Source organism: Enhydra lutris, unplaced genomic scaffold, assembly GCF_002288905.1.
Source record: "Enhydra lutris kenyoni isolate GAN:26980312 unplaced genomic scaffold, ASM228890v2 scaffoldscaffold34, whole genome shotgun sequence".
Taxonomy (NCBI): Eukaryota; Metazoa; Chordata; class Mammalia; order Carnivora; family Mustelidae; genus Enhydra; species Enhydra lutris.
Window position 1 is genome coordinate 24,523,532 of NW_019154118.1, and position 25,125 is coordinate 24,548,656.

Here is a 25,125-nt window from a genome sequence, read left to right on the forward strand (position 1 = left end):
CGCCCCGCCCGGCCGTCCGGTCTGCGCATGCTCTCACTCCCGGGGGAGGGGGCGTGGTCAGCCCCGGCGGGATCCGGATTCCTGGGGGCAGAGGTCGGAGGCTGCGAGGCTTCCTGAGGCTCAGAGTCTGGCCGTCCCCCTTCATCACTTTCAGCTGTTCTGAGCACAAGGCCAGCCGCGGCCGAGGGGCAGGCGGAGTGACAAAATCACATCCCGAAGGAGCAGCTGTTCAGGAACGCGAGGAGTCGTGGAGGCCTGGTCTGTGAGCAGTCGGCCACCTCCTCCGACCCTCTTCACAAATGAGGGAGATGAAGCCGAGAAAGAGAAATATTTGGCCGAGGTCACCCAGCTGGAACCTGACGCCCCGCCAGTGCTTGGGGGGGGGGGGGGGGGAGGGGGCTCCGCATGCTGCATGTTCGTAGGTGGGTCCCGTGGACGTAAGAGGGGGACACCAACCTGCTGGGAGTCCAGGTGGACAAAGAAAAGTGATGTGCAAAGGTCCGCAGGGCACAGGGAGGAGACGGAGAGGAGAAGAGGAGGGATGCATTCCCCTGGGGATGGAAAATCAGTTCAGCACAGGAGGAGGAACCCCCAGGGGACACACTCCGTCCGCAGGTGCTCCAAGGGCACCCGCGTCACGAGGGTCTAAGACGCCGGTGCACGAAGGAGGAGCAGTTCGGGAGCAGAGGGTGGGACTGTGGCTTAGCAAGAAAAGACCTGACTTAGTTGAGTCAAGTTAGCAGCCTGGGGGCAGGATACATGACAAGTGTAGACAACAGTCCCTCCTGATGTGTTGAGTCAAGCTGGACCTGCAAAGCCAGCAAGGTGCGCGCTTGTAATGTATCTGGACTTATGTGGTCTGTAACCCTGAGGTTCTTGGCATAAAGCGGATTGGGCGCTGGAAATGGGTGACCAAGTGTGTAACAAACCCACTGGGAGGAGGAGGAGCCGGGGGCTGCCTGTGAGCGTGGTCGAATTCCACTTGCAGACGAATGTTCTCGAAGTCTCCCAGCTGAGACTCAAAATGCTGTCCTTTTAAGGGTCGCATGTCTCTAGGTTAAGGTGTTTCATTTGTTTTGCTAGTGTTGAGCTTCAATATGTTTTTTTAAGTAAGTAGATCAGTGTAAACCGTTGTGTTCTTGTTAGTACCAGGCGCTCAGTCAACCATTATAAAAGTACTGGCTGTATTTTACAGGACGTAGGACTCTCTGGTGTAAAAGGTTAAGGTGTTGAGTTACAGGTACCCAGAGACTTTAGACTGGTATGTCACTCATAGCTTCCCTTCCTGGTTATCCTCACTTCAAAGGCCAGAACTATTTATGTTTTACTTCCTTTAGTCATAGGTAAACCCAATGCCATTATTTTTTACTGCCTGACCCTTGAATGTTCAGGCTCTGGGCTGTACATATTCACCCACTTACCTGACAACCTGCGGATATTTCTGCTTTAAAAGCCACTGAATTTCTTTTTCTTTTTTTTAGTTTATTTATTTATTTATTTAGTTATTTTTAAGTAATTTCTATACCCAACATGCGGTTTAAACTCACAACCTGAGTTCAAGAGTCTCATGTTCCACTAACTGAGCTAGCCAGGCACCCCAAAGCCTCTGAATTTCTTTAAAATCATGCCCTTTTATCTATCTGTGTGTGACTACTGTCTGCATTTCGTTTCTCATTGTCTTTGAGAGACAGATTTTAGTATAAACACATCCACAGATGAAATATGTTTTATCTGCTCCAGCCCTAATCAGAATGAAAGTCAGAAATCTGGGGGTAATAGAGTAAATAAGAAAAATAAATAAGAAAAATATATAAATAAATAAGAAAAAATGAGTTTGTTTTATTAAACATGCCTCATTCCAGTGAAAGACCCTGAGGCATTGATTCATAAATTGATAAAATGTATAATTGCCAAAATACAAAATGCCATTAGTAAGCAGACATGTGGGATGTAATCAACCCTCACTACTTATCAAAGAAATGTAGCATTTTTTGGTCTTGATCTCAGGGTCATGAGTTCAAGCCCCGTGTTGGGCTCCATGCTGCACATGGAGCTTACTTTAACAAAAAAAAGGGGGGGGGGGGAGGAAAGAAAGAAAAAAATGTAGCATTTTTTTAAAAGCAAAGGAAACAAAAATCCTTAAAAAAAAAATAACTACCCACAATTTAAAACATGGTACCTTGAAAGTATTAAATTCAGAAAATAAAAATACTCAAAAGAGTAACGTCTAGTCTTCCAAAGGTGCCGGTTGCCATATTGTACATCATTTGTATGAGTAATATGCCACAGCCATTGTGAGAAGCATTTTGGTAGCATATGAGAAATCACAAAACATGTTTTTGACTCTGACACAGTAATTCTGCCCCAGTGTCCATCAGAGGTACTGTAAAAACAGAAAATGCACAGAGCTGTCCCTTACAGCGATATTTATAAGGCAAAATTGTAATGTTCTTCACCATAGGAATAGTAAATAAATTATGGAAATCATACTGTCTTGAATATTATGCAAATATTTAATGATTGTCCAAAGATGAGTAATGGTAAAGTTGTTCAATATGTAATGTTGTTTTTGTGAAGGTTGTATATGCAACATCCCTGTGAATGGCATCTTCCACGCACCTGTATGAATCAGAAATCAGGGAGTCTTCCCTGACATGCCTCTGTCCCCTACAGCCCTCCAAAGTCACATCATCACTTGAGGGTAAACTTCACCTGCTGAATCCTTCCGACTTTTCTTCTGCTTCTGCACCACCCTCCCTGGTCTAAGCAAGCACCTCTCTGTCCCAGACCCTCCAAGTCTCCTGACTCTACTTCTCTTGGAATCTTGTCTCTACCTGTAGCCTAAGATCTTTTTGATTGTTGAGGCATACTTGATATATAGCATTGTATTTGCTTCAGGTGTGCACATAATGATTCAATAATTGTATACACTGCAAACCGATCACCGTAGTAAGTCTAGTTACCATCTATCACCACGCATAGCTACAAATGTTTTTTCTCATGATGAGAAGTTTTAAGATCTACTCTCTTAGCAACTTTCAAATCTGCGTTGCGGTATTATTATTTTTAAAAATATTTTTATTTATGTATTTGAGAGAGAGAGATCACAAGTAGGCAGAGAGGCAGGCAGAGAGGAAGGGAAGCAGGCTCCCTGCTGAGCAGAGAGCCTGATGTGGGGCTCGATTCCGGGACCCTGAGATCATGACCTGAGCCGAAGGCAGAGACTTAACCCACTGAGTCACCCAGGCGCCCCTGCATTGCGGTATTATTAACTATAGTCACGATGTGTACATTACGTTCCAGGACTTTCTAATTTTATAACTAGAAGTTTGAACTTTTTGACCCTCTTCACCCATTTCTCCCACCTTCCATCTCCCATTTCTGGCAACCATTGGTTTATTCTCTGTGCCTAGGAGCTTGATTTGTTGTTATTTAAATTCCACATATAAGTGAGATCTGACAGTATCTGTTTTTCTCTGACTTATTTCACTGAGGAGAAGACCCTCAGGTTCTATTCAGTTTGTTGCAAATGGCTAAATTCCATTCTTTTTATGAGTGAATGGTATTCCATTATGTGTGTATATGTGTGTATGATTGGATTTGTATTGTACTGTACATGTACATTATACATATTTAAATTTTTTAAAGATTTTATTTATTTATTAGAGAGATGGAGAGAGACCACAAGCAGGCAGAGCAGCAGGCAGAGGGAGAGGGAGAAGCAGGCTCTCCGCTGAGCAGGGAGCCCGATGTGGGGCTTGATCCCAGGACCCTGTGATCATGACCTGAGCTGAGGGCAGCCGCTTAACCGACTGAGCCACCCAGGCGCCCCACATTATACATATTTGATATTGTATTTTGTATATATGGAATTAAAATTGGATTTGATATTGTATTTTGTTTTTCCACACAATTACCATTCCTGAGGTGCATAGACTTTTTGAGTTAGTGTTTTCATTTTGTTTGGGTAAATACTCAGGAGTGGGATTACTTCATCATGTAGTATTTCTACTTTTAACTTTTCGAGGCACCTCCATGCTGTGTTCCAGACTCCCGCCATCGGTGCACAAGGGCTCCCTTTCCTCCGCATCCCGCCAACACTTGTTAGTGCTTGTCTCTTTGGTAGCAGCCAATCTGCCTGGTGCGAGGGGATAGCTCATTGTGGTTTTGATTTGCATTTCCTGTACGATTAGTAATGTTGAGCATCTTTTCAAGTGCCTGCTGGCCATATCTGTATTCTTCTTTGGAAGAATGTCTGTTCAGCTCCTCTGTCCATTTTTTTAATCAGATCGTTTGCTCTTTTGGCTACTGAACTGTAGGAGTTCTTTCTCTGTTTTGGTAATTAACCCCGTATCAGATAGATGATTTGCAAACACTTTCTCCCCTTCAGTAGGTTGCCTTTTCATGTTGCTGATGATTTCCTTTGCTGTGCAGAAGGGTTTTAGTCCAGGATGATCTTTTGAAAATGCAAACTCGATGTGGCAGGTCACTGCCAAGTCAACAAGGTATTCTCAGTGTTGCAGGACTCAGTGCCAGACTGCTCCCCTCAAATGCTTGCAACGTGATCTAGCAGCTGCCTCCCTCTCGGCTCTCCCCGAGGTTAGTCGGGCCAGGCCGGCCTCGTTTCAGCTCCTTGCTTCTTTCCTTGGCTGCTCTATGGATGGTCCTCTTCTGTCTGGAAAGCGCGCTCTCTCTATCCCAGAACCACCCACCTGCTACCCCTCCATCTTTCAACCTTCAGGCCACGTGTCAACTTCTCAAGAAAATCTTTGCTGCTGCCCCAGGTGCTGTCCTACCACCTGTTCACTTTGTTTGCCCCCACAGGGTGTAAATTCTCTGAGGGCAAGGACTTGACTTGTTCCCTGCTCTATACCCAGAGTTCAGACATGTGTTGAGTGAATTAATCATACTCGACACTCTTGGTTACTTTACATCTATATTGTGATGGGGCCCGGATCTGTCCCACTTACAAGATGGTGAGTCCCACAGGATGGGAGCCTCGTCTCCTCTGTTCATCGTTGTTTCCCTGCATGGCCCCTAGGAGGCCTTCTACAATTGTATAGTGAATAAGTTTTATCACGACCATGTGAAAAATCACCACCAAATCATTAACAGGGATTGTGTTAGGACTGTGAAAACATCACTGATTTTTTTCCTCTATCTACAAGAAAAATTATAATGGGAAAAAAACACCAACAATACAAAAATTCACAAACAAAAAGAAAAAATAGGATCATATATTGTATATACTGAATCAACATAATTAAAAGGCTAGAAATAGAAATGATACCTATAATTATTCTGCCTTAAGAGATCAGGTGTCCTGATTTTTCCCCCAATGTGTGCAGCATTGTACATAGCTTCGGATAGATAAAATCTGCATTTTGTTTTTCCTGCTTCGTGCTATGGGACATTCCCAGGAGGCTGCATTGCCTGCATATTATTTTTAGAAACTAATTAGTGTACAGGTAGGAGGGCTGTTTCACCAAGATATACTTCCTGAAGTAGAATTCAGACCGCAGGAATATTCCCATAGGGCTATGGATCTCTGACTTCATTGGCTGGAAGTGGAGGAAGAAACAGGCTGTGATGGATGGATGTGAGCCCAAGCCTGGAATGAGCACTTGAGGTCAAATGGAGTGAAGTGTGATGGTTTTCAAGCCAAGTCAATGTTTCATTGAGCCTCTAGTAAAACTGAATAAATACATTTATGTTGTTTGGAGAATTCCTAAGTTAGGTGGCTTGACTGTGCTCTGAGATGAGGTGGATACGTTGACAAGTGGTAGTGGGGCGGGCGGTGCTGAGTGTCAGTCTTGAACAATTGTGGGATTGTGGGGGACTTTGAGAACATAGAATGGGGAACAAATATGGGACATTAGTAAATGAGGTGTTGACAAGTTGTCAACTGTACTGATTAGAAAGAGTTAGTTGGGGGCACCTGGGTAGCTCAGTGGGTTAAGCCTCTGCCTTCGGCTCAGGTCATGATCTCAGAGTCCTGGGATCGAGCCCCGCATCGGGCTCTCTGCTCAGCGGGGAGCCTGCTTCCCCTGCCCTTGCCTGCCTCTCTGCCTACCTGTGCTCTCTCTCTCTCTCTGTCAAATAAATAAATAAAATCTTAAAAAAAAAAAAAAAGAAAGAAAGAAAGAAACAGTTACATGTGGTCCCTTGGTTGGTTAGTCAGGGAAGTGGCAGTAGAGACAGGAGTGGCAGGGTGTCAGAGGGACGGCAGTGACACATGGAGGCGCCAGGCGGATGTTGTGGGCTGGACTTGACAATTGCTGCTTAATGCAGTTCAAAATGCGAGTCTGGGCAGGACGGCCGCTGGCTTCCTTCGTGGTTATTTTGTAAAATGACAGTATCATGGCCCCAAGCAGGAGCCTGAGTTGCAACCATCTTGGTTCATTACCTTTAACCCCAAATTTGCCACTCTGCAGCTGTCCTGCTCACCATCTTCGTAGTCGTACACACTCCCCAACACTGTGCTTCCCAGAGGACCCTGGATAAAGGATAAATGCTGCAGAATCACATGAAATTCTTCCCCAGACAGCAGAACCTCCCAAGCTTGGACCCCATGAACAAGCCCAGTGCTGTGCCAACCTGACCACTTGAAGAGATTTACACCATTACTTCACAGACTCGCCTAGAAAGTTTGCCCCATCCAGCACTCGCTCTTCCTCTCTCTCTCTCTGGATTAAGCGCCTCTCATTTCCGAACAGTTCTAGGGATTTCCGAAATAGAGCAAAATGCTCTGCCTTAAAAGGACCAGTGATTAAATCATAACCAGTGATTTAATGAAGGACTCAGCAACCTTTTCTTTCTTTTTAAGATTTTATTTATTTATTTGACACACAGAGAAAGATCACAAGTAGGCAGAGAGGCAGGCAGAGAGACGGGGGGGGGGGGGAGCAGGCCCCCCGCCGAGCAGAGAGCCTGATGCGGGGCTCGATCCCAGGACCCTGAGACCATGACCTGAGCCAAAGGCAGAGACTTAACCCACTGAGCCACCCAGGTACCCCATCAGCAACCTTTTCATTTGAAAGAGGATAAAGTATGATGAAAGGGCAGGGGAAAAGGATAGAGAAGGAAAGAGAAGATGTCAGGCTGGGTGTTTGGAAGGTGTGGGGCAGACAAGTTTGTGCTCTGGATGGCCTTTCCTATCCATCTCGAGTCACACTGGCCTTGACTTCTAAACATTAGCTGGGTGCTCATTCTTGGGCTTTTTTGTGTGCTTAAAGAATTTGTTTTTGTGTTTAAAGAATTTCTTTATCTAAAATCATTATATGCAACCATTTCTTCTTTGCACGCAAACACTTATCTTTGACCACTCTATGGACAAGCAAGGGCCCCATCTATTATGTTCAATGTTGAATCCCCACGGTCCACACTGGGAGTGGGGACATGGACATTGCTCAAGAAACAATGAATGAATGAATGAATGAGTAATCAGAACTAGAATATACTGGTTTCTCCATGTCATTAAATCACCAATCATTCAACTGTATTCTTAGGTTGGGTTCACATAATGCTCAACCTAGGTTGTCATCACCAGCCTGGTTATTTTAACGACTGGCAAAAACTTTTAGATTGTCATCGTATTTAGAAAAACAGCTAACATATATACATGGTGGTGAAAGGGAATTCTGACTAGAGCCAGATCCCCCGCAAGACTTAGAGTTTATTCAGCTCTCCCACGAGGTCAAGTTTAGCCTCCTGTCCCATGAATGTGCACTTGATATCAAGAAATTTAAAGGATGCATTGACCTTTTTGTTTTATTTCAGCAAACTCCAGAAGACAAAGAGGGATATGAGATGGCTTCAAGGAGTGACTGGCGAATGGTTTGAGGAAATTCAAAGAAAAAAGTTCTGCAATGAAACAGATGTTAACCAGATGTTAAAACAACCACTTACGTACAGACTCAGGAAGGGGATGGCAGAAAATGGTGAGAAAAAAATTTAAATCTAGATTTTTTTTTTCTTTCTTACAGCACAGCGTTCTAGGTAATGACTCAGTGGGTTTCCAATGGAACCAATCCATATTTAGGACTGTTTTTAAATCATAAGGCACAAAAGTTTTATCATCTAACGTATAATAAAAAGCATGAACTGAAAATGTGCTACAATGTCTTGGGAGGGTTTAGAATCAGGCAAGATAGCGTAGTGGTTAAGAACACAGACATCCATAATAAAAAAGAAGACTTGGATTCAAATCTCCATTCTGTCTATATTCTCTGTTCTATCAGAATCTCATATACGGTTCAAGTTACTTATTCTCTGTAAGCTTCAGTTTTCTCATCTTTATTATTTTTTTTAAAGATTTTTTTTTTAATTTATTTGACAGACAGATCACGAGTAGGCAGAGAGGCAGGCAGAGAGAGAGGAGGAGGCAGGCTCCCCGCTGAGCAGAGAGCCCGATGCGGAACTCGATCCCAGGACCCTGAGATCATGACCCGAGCTGAAGGCAGAGGCTTTAACCACTGAGCCACCCAGGCGCCCCAGTTTTCTCATCTTTAAATGGGTATCTTAATACAGCTCATAGGGTGGTTTTATACGGATAAGGCACCGAGCTGGAACACAGCAGACACTTAAATGAATGGGATAATGGTGCAAAAGAAGGGGGGAGGGGGGGGGGGGGGGGGAGAAAAAGGGGGAGAGGGGATTATGGGAGGAAGTAGTGGAAAACCCCCCCACCCGTCTGATATTTCGGTAACTTAAAATCTGTAGGTAAATGCTTCTTTGAACACCCCAGCTATGTGACTACACTCACCTCACTCATCTTCCCCCATCACTTTTTAAAAAATCTATAAATGAGGGGGCGCCTGGGTGGCTCAGTTGGTTAAGCAACTGCCTTCAGCTCAGGTCATGATTCTGGAGTCCTGGGATCGAGTCCCACATCGGGCTCCCTGCTCAGCGGGGATTCTGCTTCTCCCACTGATCTCTCTCCTCTCATGCTCTCTATCAAATAAGTAAATAAAATCTTTAAAAAAATCTGTAAATGAGGATAATAAAACCCACTTTCACAATTCATCAATATAATTTCATCAATTATAAAGTACAAAAACAGTATAGAGTATCTTCCTACTGATATAGTCATATTGACTACTTCTGCTGGTGTGTTGCTACCATTAGTAACATCAAGAAACATGTAACAATATTTCTAAAGTTATTCCAACAATATTTTACAACTCCCATAATAAACAAATCCATCTAAAAAGACTCATAGCTCAGACTTTGAAATTTACCCTATATAGACCATGGCGACTTTCCCTTACCTTGAATTCCTCTAATATTTATAAATCCAGCATGTCTAAATATATTACAGTATTGTAGACTTTGTATATGTTGATGTTGCCTTAGAATTTTTAACGCTTACATATATGTGTTATCTATACATATATTAGACGTGTTTCTGTTACAAGCAGACACACATTTAAACCATATGTGTAGCAAATACACAGAGGTAGATTTCTGATGGGAATAAGGAACACTCTAAGTGGCTTAATTTCCTTTTCCTTTACTTTCTTTGGAGTAAAAAGCTGCGTAGTGTCTATCACTGTGGCTTTAAAGCACTAAGATAAAAATGTCTGCAGGACAGGGAGGACAGGGTAGCTAGAAGCACCCCGAAAGCTGAACGAGGGCCCTGACACCTTACGTTAGGTTTTGGATGGATTTGGGCATCTGGTGTGTGGGGAGGGACGTTCCACAGAACTGCGGTTCACAGTGCGTATTATAAGACTCCCTACTCTTTGTAAGGATTTTCTCTACTCGACAGAGCCATCAGAGGCGGGGGCTCCCCTGACGTCCTAGGGTCTTCATGTGGGGGTGCCTGCTGCATTCCCCTTCTGCATTAAGTGGTGGGAAGCAAGAACGAAGTCTTAGTTCTCCGAGATGTATTTACCTGGAAACACTGGGTGATGCCAGATTTCTACAATTTCTCTAGATTCCATGAAATTACAAACATCAAGATCTAAAAATACAGCTCATCAAAGAAACCCAACATCCGTTTCTTCTCGGCTGAGTTTCCGATCGTCATTTGCGTCCCTGTTCTCGTTCAGAAAATCCAGAAAGGAGACTTTAAAGCTTCAGTCTCTGGGACAGAAAGGGTGAGTTAAACTCGGGTCTTGTGGCAGCTCTGACGTCAGAGGCCGGTAGCCTGTTTTGTGTTCAGAGTGTTTAATGTTTGTTCTCAGGGTTTAAATGCAGATAGTCACAATTGAAACAGGACTGAGCTCGCAGAGGGACAAAGTCCTTCTGAAACCATGAAACTTGACTCTTTTGAAAGCCAGCTTCTAACCAACTACACAGATCCCAGGTCGTACACTCGATGAATGATGAGTTAAGTGTTGGGAAATGCTCATTGATTTTCTCCACTGTTTCAAGAGCCTGGTCTATGCCCTGGTCAGGAAGCTATCTCTATTTTATTTTATTTTATTTTATTTTATTTTATTTTTCTTAAAGCCGTTATTAGATTGGCTGTCAAAATTATCTAAACAGTCTGCCTCAGAAATTGTTCTGATGCTTGTTCTGGGAAAAAAAAAAAAACAACGAAAAGAAAACTGCCTTTTCAGATCAGATAGTCTATTAGCAGTGATGATTATGGTCCATAGATTAGGAAGAGATCTTTAAATCAGAACTACTTTTTCCTTGGGAATATGTGTGTCTGTGGTCACAGGGAGAGATGGGGTAGAAAGATGAAATGAAAGTAAGATGAGCACGAGAGTCGAGAAAACTTGCATTTTAAAACCAAGGGGATAAAGATATTGCCGTGACTAACCGGATTCAGGACGGCTGTTCTGCTGGGGGAAACCCAGAATTTAACCTTAAGGCAAAGGAAGGGAAGCTTTTTGGAACAGGCGTCGTTCCAGAGAGTTCCCAACATAGAACGGTGCAAATCAATTCATCTCGACTCACAGGCTGTTGGGATGTTTTGGGAAAAACAAGCAAGGCTTTGCTTACATGCGGTGGAGCTGACTGGTGAATATTTTCAGCTTGTCTTCCTGGTTGAAAAGCTTCCCACCCTCTTAAGGTATTGGCTTCACACGTGACGTGTGCCGTCAAACCATTCAGTGTGTGTTGCCGCACCAGACAGGAGCTGCCGGAGGTCACTCCTGCTGGAAACAGTAAGTGGCACGCGGCTCGGGGGCGGCAGGGGATGAAGCTCCCGAACCTGGAGAGCAGAATTCTGCCCTCCCCTCCCTGGTGGATGGAAGGCGTTTTGCTCTCCACGTTCACCTGAACCCGCTCTCGTCTTTGCTGAAATAATGAGGAGCTGAACAGAAAGTAGATTTATGTGACTGTCCCTACCCGAGTCACTTGCAAGGAAGTACTCTGCGAATAGGTGAGTTGCTTTTCTTCCTAAAAATGTTTGAAACACCAGTAATCCTCTCATTTGGGGATTTAGAGTCAAGGGGTGTTTCCTGCGGAGGGATTATGTATTTTAAGGACAAAGGGAATATCCCTGATGTGTGGTGTAGCTGGGACTTGAGATAGGAGTTTGCGTTGTCGGTGATTTTCTTTAAGGCAGAGTTTTATACAGCTAACAATCTGACATCAGTAAACCGGGAAAAGTTGAAGAACCTGTTCACTCTGTGGACAAGTTATTTCCAAGCTCATATTGCAAGTCACGGCAAAAGTGGGTTAAAGAAGACGGCAAATCTAGAATCTTCCATGGGGATATCATGTTTTCTGGGTACAGACCAAGGTGAAAAAAAAATTTGCAACTTCGCAAAATTCTGTTTAGTAACCATCCTTGTGTGCCAGCATGACTTGCAACTTTCTTTTAACCACACAAACTGAAACATAAAAATCAGAATGCAGACATGAAGCAGATTTTATCCTTTAAGTATATATGGGTATATTAAGCAGTTTTCAGAATTTGTCTTCTCTGAATCCATTTTACTTTCAAAATGGAAATGGAAATGAATATTTATTCATTGTGCTGGTGCAGAATATCATGAAGACACTGTTTTTTTGCTCCTAAGAAGTTTCAGTAGATAAATTGCAAAAATATTAATTTTTTTAATTTATTGTTCTCAAGATTGTATTTATTTATTTACTTATCCATTTGAGAGAGGGAGAGAGCACAGGTAGGCAGAGTGGCAGGCAGAGGGAGAGAGAGAAGCAGGCTCCCCGCTGAGCAGGGAGCCCGACACCGGGCTCGATCCCAGGATCCCAGGATCATGACCTGGGCTGAAGACAGACACTTAACCCAGCTGCCCCTGTCCTTTTGATTCTTAAATATGTGTGTGACCTAAATATTCGGATATAAATCCTGAATGTGTGTGTGGCCGGGGGTGGTTTTAGGGAGTGTTTACTGTGGCAGGAATATACATTGTGTGTTGTGCATTTTCAGGGACACTTGACTCTTAAGTAGAGCCTACCTTTCTTTGGCAGTTCTGACTTTTGAAATACAAAGTCCACCTTCCAAATACATGATTCAGGATCTCCTCCTCACCTTGAGCTGCACCAGGAAGCAGCCAGCTGCACGGGCCAGCTCCAGGAAAGCAGAGTCATTGCGTGCCAGGTAGCCGTCAGGTTCCTACTTGCCGAAGCCATCTCGGTTCCACTTTGTCACACTCGGTGCTCCGCGGAACAAATCAGCCATGCAGTTGAGAGGATCTTTTTGCAAATCACAGGGAGAGAACCCACCCCTCCAGGCAAAATACAGCCTCCTGCTCAACCCTAAAAGACGCAAGCATCATAGAAATATCTTTTCATCTTTTAAGCTGTGGTTTAACCAAAAAATGACATTGGATCGTGGAGGACACTCCCTGGAAGAAAAGGGATTTGGTCATTTCATCAGATATTTACTTTAGAAAGGCCCAGTCAATAAAAGTATATGATATACTGAAGCTTTGATTTCCTATAAGGAGTGGGTAAAAAGCTGTGGGAACATGGTGACTGAATGAATTAACAAAAAGGCAAAAAGTTTGCCATTTCTGTTTCACATAAGGACAAGTTTCTCCTCCTCCTCCTTTCTATGCACTTCCCGAATTATGCCATTATTTTTTATTCAATATTTCATTTATTTATTTGTTGGAGAGAGAGAGAAAGAGCAGGGGGAAGAGCAGAAGGGGAAAGAATTCCAAGCAGACTCACTGAGCTGAGCACAGAGCCCGACTTGGGTCTGGATCCCAAGACCCAGAGATCATGACGGGGTGGGGAGGAGCAGAGCACTGTGTGTGGTTGGGAACAGGTGCCCCACGAACTCCAGGACGTGGCAGAATATCATGGGTTCAGGTATTTCTTATGGCAGTTTTCTGGCAAATGACAGTATCTCGAGGAAGGGGCACCCTGCGGAATTCACAGGAGGTACCATCCGGCCTCGCTGTGGCCTGAGTGACCACTGAGTCCACCGGTGATTATGGTGTCCTCTGGTGAGTGCTAGGGAGGGTGCTGGTACTCCTGCCATGAGAACACATGGGCGAAGCGCTGAACTCAGACTGGAGGACCGGAAGCCTTCCTGGAGGAGGAGAGCCCATTGCCAAAGGACACAGAGGACTGAGCCCGGTCATTAAGAGTTGGGAGGTTCCACTAGGCAGAAAAACTGACACAGCCAAGGTGTGGAGACTGGAAAAAGCAAGAACACATCTAGGTCACTGAGGTTCAGTGACCCAGTATAAGGTGAGACCAGTAAGAGGTGGAATGGGAGAGGTTGGCAGAGGCCATAACACAGGGACCAGCGGTGCTAAGGACATGCAGCGCTAAGAAGCTTGGATTTGATCCCATAGACAATGGGAAGACCTTAATCACTTTCACTTTAATACCATTTTCCCTTACTTTCTATATATTTTATATATATGTATATGTTTTATATATGTGTATATTTTGTGTGTATTTCTCTTATATATGTGTGTGTGTGTATGTATACTTATGTATATTTATATCCGATATATTGGGTAAAGTCACCCACAACCCACTGCCCTGGACAAACACTAAAATATTTTGGTGTATTCAGTGCATGTGTGCAGGTACACATGTCTATTTTATCCATTGCTAGTTTTATCTTTTTTCTTTTTTAAAGTAGTCTCCGTGCCCAGCGTGGAACCCAGTGCAGGGCTTGAACTCACAGCCCTGAGATCAAGACCTGAGCTGAGATCAAGAGTCGAACGCTCAGCTGACTGAGCCACCCAGGTGGCCCCCCTTGTTAGTTTGTAAGCAGAAGAATGACATGATCAGATCTTCATTTTACGAACATTATTTTAGCGTGGTGCTTCTCAACCAGGGACAGTTTTGTCCCCCAAAAGATATTTCTGGTTTTCACAATGAAGGGTGGGAACTCTGGGCATTCGGTGGGTAGGGGGTCAGCAATGTTGCTGGGTAACCCATGTTGCTACGACCACCACCCCCAAAGAAATGCCCCTAGGGCCGAGGCTGGGAGATTGATCTGGCTACAGCACAAGGAACAGACTTGAGGGGGCAAAACCGGAGTCAGAGAGACCAGGGAAGGGGCTGCTGAGATGATGGACGAGGTAGCAGGCAGGGAGGAGGGCAAACTGTGGGCAGATTTGCGCACGACTTAGAATGTAGAGTCGGGAGAACCTGCTGACAGGATGTGGTGGGTGAAGAAGACGGGGGAATGGAGGTGAACTCTTTCCCCCAACTTAGGAAACTCAGCAGGTGCTGGTGATGAAAGATCGTTGGAGCAGATGTGATGAGGATGAAAAGGAACACGTTTGCTTATTTATTCAAGAAGGGTGCTCAAGCAACACGGTGTGCGGCGCCCTGGAAGGAAGCATGCAGCCCTTGCTATCTCGGGCTTCAGTCCGGTGGGGATGACGGAATGGAAAGAGAGAAACGTAGAACGCTGGTGCTATGGCGGGGAAGTTCCTCATGCTCTGGGAGCACGACGTATGAGGGAGTGTCTGGTACATTACCTCTTGAGCCCAAGAGGTTTTCCAGGGAAGATGACATCAGTCATGGTTTTTCAAGAAGAGGAGAGTTGCCCAGGCACACACGTGGTAGAAATAGGTTTCAGGTACATTCTGTGCAGATGCTCAGAGCTGTGCCAAGTGCCTGTGGCAGAGGGATGTACAAATGCAGAGTGTATGGGGACTAGGTTGTATAGAGCCTTGCAGGTGCAGGGTAGAGTTTGAATCATAAAATGTTACACCAAGAAGTAGTATGATTCACTTTACACTGATCGCTCTGGCTATAGAGTAGGTAGTGGATTGGAACAAAACTTGGAGGGAGAAGGACAGGCAGGGGAGTAGTGCCAACATGAAGGCAGAAGATGGTACATGCCGTAACTGGGGTATAAATGGGGGGGTGGGGAGGTATGGGTGGTTTCTGGTTGTGAATCTACAAGATCAATGACTGGATGGGAAACAGTAGACGTGGAAGAAGGACACAGAGTCCATTTGGGACACGGAGGGTCTGCATGGCCCGTGGTCATCCAGATGGAGCTCCTCAGTGGCCAGTGCTCAGAGCGTGCTGCATCACTGTGTGGGGGAAGTCACCTGGGATTCTGGTGGTTTTTTTTAAATATATTTTTTTATTTATTTGATAGAGAGAGAGAGATGAAAAGTAGGCAAAGAGGCAGGCAGAGAGAGAGAGGAGGGAGCAGGCTCCCCACTGAGCAGAGAGCCCAATGCAGGGCTCAATCGCAAGACCCTGGGATCATGACCTGTGCCGAAGGCAGAGGCTTTAACCCACTGAGCCACCCAGGTGCCCCCTGGTTTTTTAAAAGAATATTCTTGAGCTACACTCTCATGTATTGAGTGAGAATTTCTGAATGGCTTCTGCAAAGGTGGAGAGACGAGAGAGTATTTTATGGAAGTGAAATAAATTTGGTAAGTCAAGCTTATAGGTTCCTAGAGATGAGCGGAGTGTTGGGGGATAAGGCGTGAAGGGTGTGGGGGGTGGGTCCGGGAGGCTCATCAGACAACAGAAGAGCCTTGCATCAATTAAGATTTTGGGTAATACCTTGTAAGATGGTAAGCAGGGGACTGATGTGACTGCATGTGCATTTTAGGCAGATCTCTGTTGGTGGTAGGAAAGATGGAGAGGAGTCGGGAGAGAAATTATAAAAGTTTCATAGGTGGAGTGAGTGACCTTCCGGATGTGGCCTCGGCAGGGCTTGAGAGCAAATGCAGAAGATGCGGCAGCTTTGTGTCCCTTGCAATCACTTGTCCAGGGGACTCCTACCAGCAGAGCTCCCATCACACCGCTGCTGCTTTCATTCACTCTGCAAGCAAAAGCCATTCACATTAGAAACAGAAATTCCCTTTTAGGAGGGCCTGAGAGTGGGTGTGGAGACTCTGGGCCCCCAAGCCACCTGAGTCCTACGCCCATAAATCCACAAGGGCATACTCAGTCTTGCACACCGTCAGGGGACACGCATCCCCCATGGGGCACAGCACTCCCTTGCACTCGGTGGCACTCTGTCATGCTCCTGCCACCCTCTAAGTCACATCCTCTACCCTTCTGCCAGTCCCGGGAACAGATCCCTACCCCAGCTGCCCACGCTCCAAATCAGATTCGGGACCCGGGGAGCCGCGTGGGCATACCGTGAGGGCTGCAGCCCCCGGGGCTCTGGAAAGACTCTTCCCAATCTGGCATGTTCTCTTGGCTCCGGCAAAATTGAGTTTCTTGCCAGTTCCCGAGCTCCCTGGCTCTTGCCCATCTCCAGGTTTTGCCCGTGCTGTTCTCCGCCTTTCAAACCAGTTCACCCACCACCTTCCCACCTTCCCCTTGTCCCCTTCCCTACTCACCCCCCACAAGTACTCACCGTGGCCTCTGCATGTTCAGGGCATTTAACTCAACATCTCCTAATTGTCCGCATCACCCATTTGCTTGTATTTTGACTCTTTATGTATCTAATCGTTCCTACTGCAAAAGCTCTCAGGGAACAGGGTCCCTATCTCAGTCCTGTTGGTTTCCTCCACAACACTCAGAACAGTGGTGGCAGAAAGGTGGCCTGTAGGCTCAGTAAGGCTGTGGGGGAAAAGAAGAATAAAAATAAGAGCAGTATTCGATATTCAAGTTCTAGATATTTTTCTTTTAGAGCTGGTGTTTCAGAGTAATGTGAAACATAGTCCATGATACTAATTTCCATTTCTGTTTAAAATTCAAGCTAAACCGTCAGCTATAGCTGGATATCTTCAACATCTAAAACTGTATGGCTTCCCAGGTTTTATGCCCAACTCTGGGGAACCATGGAGCAGCTAGGAGCTCCAATAAAGGAAAACCGTATCTTGCCACTTTCAGCTGATCTGACCCAAAGTCCTGGTTCATTGTTTAAATGCTCGATTCCCTTTTGCTGTTTTCTTAGGGACGGTGAGGACCTCATTTTGTACAGAGCAGTGAGTCATCACCGTCTATTAAATCTTGAGCTGTAATGCAGGCAGAGTGCCCCCTGGCATAGGATTATGGATCTAAAAGATCAAAATCTATCTCAATTCGGGACCCATGTCTTGTAAATTTTTCACCTTCTGGGAGAAGCCGCATAAACAGTAAAAGTGTAATTGTTCTCCAAGATGGTTTCCTAGTGAATAAGGCATCTTTATAAAACTAAACAACCAGAAGCCATCTTTGAAGGGTTTGCTTTTTTTTAATTAAAGATTTTTATTTATTGATCTGACAGAGAGAGAGATCACAAGTAGGCAGAGAGGCAGGCAGAGAGAGAGGAAGGGAAGCAGGCTCCCTGCTGAGCAGAGAGCCCAATGCGGGGCTCGATCCCAGAACCCTGGAATAATAAGCTGAGCTGAAGGCAGAGGCTTTAACCCACTGAGCCACCCAGGCGCCCCAAGAGTGATGTCTTTAAATGACATAACGTGTATTGATGCACAGTAAGCCTGCAACCCATGAATACTCTTTTTGTTATTCTGTCTTTACGCTGCACTCACATCCAAATCCACCATTATGGAATCTCTTCTTGGCTACCTGAGTGATAAAGGTGGCAAGTGTCGATCCTAAACAGTCCTAAGAAACGCTCTCTGAGGTTTTTTCCAACAGTGCACAAACCAAGAAATGTCTTCCTATAGGATGTTAGAAATACCTCTAATATATTCTCGGGTTATTAAGCTATAACAGCAAATGTGCTGTTGATTTTCCTCCTGGTAAAAGTTGGGCACTTCTTCAAAGAAATTATTTCACATTCTTTCCACAGATGTGACAACCACCCGGGACCTCCTGCGTCTGTGAGGCGAGTCCTTACGGTGAGTAACTGGAAAGTTAAGGTTATGCCAAGGAATTCAGCATTAGTGAAATCCCTGGTTGGCTGCCTACACAAATAGGCTTCTCCTTGGCTCAGCTTTAAATTTACTTTAGAAGCTTAGATTTGCCCTAGAGAGTACAAAGTTTCCCAACTGTTGTAGGTCTCCGGTTGGCTCTGCCGGGAGGGAGCGAGGCCATCGTGTGTCCCCTCACACCATCATGGCATCTCTGATTTTGGACCACGGGTCACTCCCGTACAGTACAGCCTTCGAGCACTGGGCAGTGGAAGAAGCTAGAGGTGTCCATGGGCACTCCTGCAAGCCAGTGTGGGTCTGGGCTTTTCTCGACAAGATCGTCATTTGTGTTCAGAGTGGAAGCCAGTGATCTGTGGGATGCATTTGGCGGGGACAAGTTCACAGGGAGGGACTCACCCCACTGTTTAGATTGAAGTGTCTCTGTGTTCACAGGCGTACAAGATTAAGCAGCTAGACATTTTCTGTATCTTGCTTCATGGTCTTAACTTTTGATCTTCACCTGCCTGTGTCTTACTGTGTGACTCATGTTTTGGAGATGAAAAAGAATGTCGGAAAGGACCTAAGAGTGCAGGAGGAGAGTCTTAGTACTCGTACCTCTCTCTCTCTCTTTTTTTGCCGAAAGCATGATAGAATTCATGGTGAGGAGTACATATAAACAGAGGTTCTTTATTTCAGAAACAAGAGAAGGCCCCCTTTCCTCTTCAGAGTATTGCCACTTCCTTCCGAATAATAGCGAGCGCTATCTCCTTAAGTGTGAGCCCCAGTCATGACACCAACACCAACAACCCGCCACACTCTCTTGGAGAACCTGCTATCACCTGGCACTTGGCAGAGATCATTCCACTTAATCCCTAGGGGATATCTACAAAGTATGCTATTATTATCCCCATTTTAAAGACGAAGAAACTGAGGTTTAGAGAATCTGAAGGTCATGTTCAAGGTCGCTGGTAAATGGTAGAATCCAGAATAGAAAATCTGGGTTTCTGTAACTCCACGGCCAGAAGTCAGTAATGCCTACAGCTCTGTCAACCCCAAAGCCCTGTTTGCTTATGAGCCCTGCTGGCTTGCTAGGGGCAGGGGCTCCTGTCATGGAGCAACGGGCTGGAGAGTCGTGCATCCAGCCCTGCTCCAGGATGCTCCCATACCCTTGTTTTCCTTGGAGAAGGACTCGGAGCTCACCTTCCCCTACCAGGAGGGAGCTATGGGATCTGAAGCATATGAGGAGCACAGAAGGAAGTGCAAATGCCTAGAAGTTATAAAACAGTAGAGCTAATTGGGAGTCCTCAGGAATTGAAAACCCAGTCTGAGGACTCATAGATGACCTTTCGTTGGCACTCTTGATTGCTCCTCGGATCTAACCGTTTCACTGCTTGGAAATGCGTCCCTCTGCGAGGGAGAGCTGGGAAAACAAATGAAACTCTAGACAGTGATTGTTGACTCTGGCTAATGGCTTTTATAAAAATTCAAAGAGAAACTGCCGAAAACAAAGGTTTTGTATGATGTGTAGATTTCCATTATCTATTCATGGAAATCTTATCCCCTTGGCCTACAAACAGCTGAAGGTTGGCCGTTGATGCTGAGGGGTTCTTGCCAAGATCTGAGGTAATGAACTTCTCATCACTTGGTTGGCAGCCTAGCAGGAAGTTGGTTACAAAGGGGACCGGGCATTTTATAGGAGATTGTGCTACACTATTATACGACCTTCTGCTCAAAGAGAAAACAGCTGCCCTGTAGATGTTTTCATCAGCTTCAAAGAAGCAAAGGGGGGGCGCCTGGGTGGCTGAGTGGGTTAAAGCCTCTGCCTTCAGCTCAGGTCATGATCCCAGGGTCCTGTGTTCGAGCCCCGCCTCTGGCTGTCTGCTCAGCGGGGAGCCTGCTTCCCCCCCCTCCCCGCCACTCTCTGCCTGCCTCTCTGCCTACTTGTAATCTCTGTCTGTCAAATAAAATAAATAAAAAATCTTAAAAAAAAAAAAAAAAGAAGCAAAGGGTTTCAGAAAACAGCATTTGGGGAGCCAGAGAGAAGGTTAGAGATTTGTAGCTTAACATTCCTCCCAACCTCAGGCCATTTTGGGCTGAAGAATTCCACGCTGTGGGGGCCACCCTGGGTATCACCGGCTGTTCAGCAGCAACCCTCGCCTCTACTTACTAGATGCCAGTAGTTCTCCTCCACTCGGCCATGAGAGTCAAAAATATCTCCAGAAATTGCCAGTGTTCCCTGAAGCGCACATTGCCCCAGGGAGTGTGGCCGCCTCCTTCGAGCGAGGCAGCCCAGGTCCAAGTAGTCACCATTTCTGAGAGTAGAAAGAAAACACATGGCCTTGGCCACTTGATCCCTCCAGCACTCTGAACAGATTGTGGCTGGGCCTCATGTGAGGTGACGTGCGAGGTCTGTGCCCCCAGACACACATCTCCAGTGTCCTTACGACGCTGGGCCAGTGTGAGCTCCCCGAGGCCAGGACTGTGTTTTCCTGCCTCACGGCAGTGCCTGGCACCACATGAACACTCAGAAGTGGAAAGAAGGAATGAACGAGTGCTTTCCAGCTACAGGTGCACTGGTGGACTTGACCTCTGCAGGAGAGCAGACGGAGAACAAATTCAGCAACACCTTGAAAAATTAATTTGTTGACTTTGCCAGGGTGTGTGATAACATCAGTCAGCTCAGGCTTCAACTCCTGACAGCTGCCGTACAGGTCTGGCCACCCTGGGAAGTTCTCAAATGGTCTAAGGTTACTCTGTGACACGGTTTGTTTGTGTCGTCAGACTTGCAGACGAGAGCAGTAGTGGGAGCTGGGGCGAGTAACAGGCTTCATTTGGCTCAGCCTATTTTAGGTGCTGTGTTTGAGACTAGAACTGAGATCTTAAGAGCCAGTGTTCCAACACTCTGGCTTCTAATTCTTTGGAACGCTTTTCCAGTTCATTTGACGGTAGGCCTCGGGAGGAGTCCTCCGGGAATTGCTTTGAGACCGTAGAAGAATAGGAATGGCCAACAAGTGGACTCACTAAGTGCTAGATACCAGGCTGAAGTATTTCTAGCAATTAACTCACTTAATCCTCACAGCGACCCTGTGGGGCTGGGGAGGAAGTCTTATTGCTGCTCTTGTCATTACTATTGTGTCTTCATTTTACCAAGAAAGAAACAAAGGCACCAAGAGTTTACCTTGTCCAAAGTTATACCCCCAGTAAGGAGCAGAACTAGGATTTGGACTGGTGGAGAACTCATGTGTTTGACCATTATGCTTTCTTGTCTCAGACATGCTTTTCCAAGTCCTAATACTGTAAGATCTTGTATGTCTCGATTTTTGGAAGGGTCTTTACTAGAAATCTCATATATGTAATTTTCTCCCTCGGTATAGAGCATCAGTCATTCGATAGCTGCATGGGCTTGGAGGGGCTGGAACGCTTAAAGAAAGGTTTTCGTCCAAAAGGTCTGCCATCTAATTGAGGTCATGTGCATGAGTAGAATACCAATAAAAAGCAACATAATGGAAAGAACAGGGTTGGGGTTCAGATCACATGAGTGAGAGCAGCCAAGGCCACCATTTATTATTCCTATGACCTAAGTAAGGCACTTACCCAGACTCTGTTTTCCATCTGCAGAATGGGAATGATAATCCCTACTTAATTCTTTAACTTGTTCTAAGTATCATAGGGGAGAGGATATTTTGAAAGTAGGTTGAAAATGGAATCCGTGAGTGATCTTGTTCAAAGATAAGATGGTTGGCATCAAGGGACTGGACAAAATGTGATAGAGACGTTCAGCAGCTGACAAAGGGATGGTGGCAAGATGGTGTTGACGTGCGGCTCAGTAAATCTTCGTGAGTCTCTTACCTGCTGATTCCGTGCTGGATGCTGGGCAGATACTAGGCTTTCGTAGTTATTTTAGAAGTGGGTCTGCTTGCGGGGTCCTGATCTGTTTGTCTTCAAATCCCTGGTTTCCTGGATTGGGGTGGGGACTGGCAGGAAGGAGAGGGGTCTGGTGGCAAAGTGCCAGCGGGAGGAATGTCAACAACTTCTCAGGATATCGCAGGTATAATAACAGGCACCGTAATAGGTACAAAAACACTATTCTAACCGATTCTTTTCGGGGAGAAGGGCTCACAGTGACGGTGATCCACAAGCTGGATTCTGAGGGATGCGTTGGTATTTTCCAGGGGAAGAAGAGAGCAAAGATCGGGAGCATGCGTGGTGGTCTAGGAGGAAGGGTGCGCCATTCTCGGGAACGGGGTGCAGTGGGCTTGGAGCACGGGGCCCTGGAAGGGAGCTGGGGAGGAAGGGCTGAAACAGAAGGTCGAAGAGCAGCAGGATTTTGGCGCGTGGGGGTGTTCTCACCCTCGAGGCCAGGAGTGGGACTTAGGCGTCATCTTTTATGGCAACTTCATGGCATGGAGCAGTGTTTTGAGGAGGATTCTGAGTCCAGGACAGAGCCCCGACTGAAGATCGTGTGTGTCTGGGCCCGGGGGTGGGGGGATTTGCCCCCGTGCTAGTGCTGGGACATTCTTCAGTATCTCAGAATGCATTTGGCCTCAAAAGATGCTTCCAGCTGGGACCTGGGATATTAATAAGCTAACAGAACAGTGAAGAGAGGTTATTCAGCCTGGACTCTGAAATCTCAGAGATTGGGAAGGAATCCTTCCCTCCACAGTGTGACCGGGAGCAAATTCCCTTCTCCCAAGTGAGGTTTTTCTCAAAGTGGCGGTAATCATCGCACCAACCTCATAGCGTGGTGAAAATAATGAAATAAGGTAACTGTATAAAACCCATGTTGCCTAGAATATTCAATAAGCAGATGCTCCTGCTGCTAATAATTATAATTAATAATCACAGTAACTGCTCACACAGAGCTCAAGTGAAAGGGGTCTCTAGAGAGATCGTACGCCTGGTACCTGCCATTGACTGGCACTTGCTTTTTTTAACCATTTCGTCACGGAACAGTATGTCCTTGCACATTAAAGCTGAGTGTAAAGTATTTTTGTTTTAAAGATTTTATTTATTTATTTGACAGAGATCACAAGTAGGCAGAGAGGCAGGCAGAGAGAGAGAGGAAGAAGCAGGCTCCCCACTGAGTGGAGAGCCCGATGCGGGGCTCGATCCCAGGACCCTGAGATCATGACCTGAGCCGAAGGCAGCGGCTTAACCCGCTGAGCCACCCAGGCGCCCCTAAAGCTGAGTGTAAATAAATAAACTCTCCGTATTTTCTCTTCATCATATAACCTGTACCTCTGTGTGTGAGAAGTGTCCTTAACATGTTGGACGAGTAGCATTGGTCTTTTAGCAGAAGCCCCAAGAGGGATCGAAGACAGGGTCTCTAGGGGACAAGAACCCTTTTGAGACGTTCATCTCTTCACCTGAGCCCTCCGTCCACGTATTTTTCATTTAAGTGTAAATTTTCATTATAAAAGCATATGATCTAGGAAGCCAAAAAGCATGTGGTCTGGTCTGTACAGAGGAGAGTTGAAGTTCATTCGGGTGTCAAAATGGTTGAGTGACAATGCTCTTCTCTTAATCAGATGCATCTAGTCTACATGAATGATTCGTTTCCAGTATTTTTTTTTTTTAATTTATTTGACAGAGAGAGACAGCGAGAGAGGGAACATAAGCAGGAAAAGCGGGAGAGGGAGAAGCAGGAAGCCCGATGCTGGGCTTGATCCCAGGACACTGGGACCGTGACCTGAGCTGAAGGCAGTCGCTCAACAGCTGGGCCCCCCAGCGCCCCTTGTTTCCAGTTTTATTACAGTCGGTTTTATCCAGTTGGTATCTCACTGTAGTTACCTTGCCTCTCTCTGTATTTGTTTACTTCTGGTTCTTATATTAGTGTGTTTAATTACATCCAATGACCCACAAAAGTGATCGCAGGATTGTTTCTCTCTTATTCATAAATGTCGGCATGTCTTCCCTTCCATTCCTTGCCTATAGAATTGAAAACCTCTAAGTCAGTGAAATGTGGGCAGGGCCCCTACAAGAAATAAATGACCTAGATCTTGAGAATGAAAACAGGTAGGAGTGAAAATCCTAGATTGTAAGGAGTATAGAAATCAGGAGAACCTGAGATTTAGAACTGGACAGACCTGGGATGGAGAAGTAAAAAAGTTGGAGCTTGGAAAACATTAGAGATTTGGTCTTAAGCGTTCAAGGGGAGATGAAAGGTAACATTTCAAACATCAAAGGGAAGGAGAAAACTTGGAGGGGCCGTGGGAGCCAAGCGGCAAGCGCTGGGTAGATGAGGGAGTGGACAGCAGAGACTGAATGGGAAGTGGCTGGTAGCGTTGTTCAGGGACAGGAGCAGAACGAGTTAGAGCAGAGCCACAGAGCCCAGAACCAGTGTGACAGAGGAAATGCAAATGGAGTTTCGGCAATAGAAAGTGAAGGCGTGGGAGTGCATGATCCCCCGAGGTCATGGGGACAAACTAAAGCTTGAGAGTAGGGCAGTGATAGATTTGGAGAAATCAAGATCAACGGTGGCTGTTAAGACAGGAAAACATTAACACTGCCTCATTCCCCTAAACTCTGTCTTGCTAGCAATAGTGCTTCACAACAGCAACAAAAATTTATAAGGTCATACTTTTTAGCACCTTTGATCCAGAACTGTATCAGCTGCTTATGTCTGTCTGGGAGGGTCTACCCTTCTGAATGAACTCTGTGGCTAGAAATAGTTTTTGTTTTCCCCCTAAAGCATCAAGTTCACAAATCTTAAGGTCCGGTACAAGCTTCAGCTCACCAGTTCTTGATAGAGCAGGAACAGTGTTAAGAAATCTAAAATTCCAGCCTTTGGGGCCATGGAGACAACACTCCCAATTCAAGAGAGGTCGGTTTCTTTCCTGTGTTCCGGGAAACTCCCTAAGACTTGTGTCGTGCTCTGTCTGTAGGAGTACTTGGCAGAAAGAAACTCAATATACTGCTTGAAGACTCAGAGTAAAAACCATTAGTGTAAGCGTAGAGA

General features: G+C 45.6%; 1 protein-coding gene across 1 annotated transcript in view; it reads left to right on the forward strand.

Moving 5' to 3' along the window:
• Positions 1-25,125, forward strand: part of LOC111154026 (exophilin 5) — a 65,570-nt gene that overhangs the window by 31,569 nt on the left and 8,876 nt on the right. The window contains exons 2-6 of the mRNA XM_022513376.1: positions 7,780-7,940; positions 9,938-10,100; positions 15,746-15,788; positions 16,430-16,506; positions 18,107-18,200. Of these exons, the coding sequence (XP_022369084.1) occupies positions 7,780-7,940; positions 9,938-10,100; positions 15,746-15,788; positions 16,430-16,506; positions 18,107-18,200 (538 nt within the window). The remainder of the gene's footprint in view (positions 1-7,779; positions 7,941-9,937; positions 10,101-15,745; positions 15,789-16,429; positions 16,507-18,106; positions 18,201-25,125) is intronic.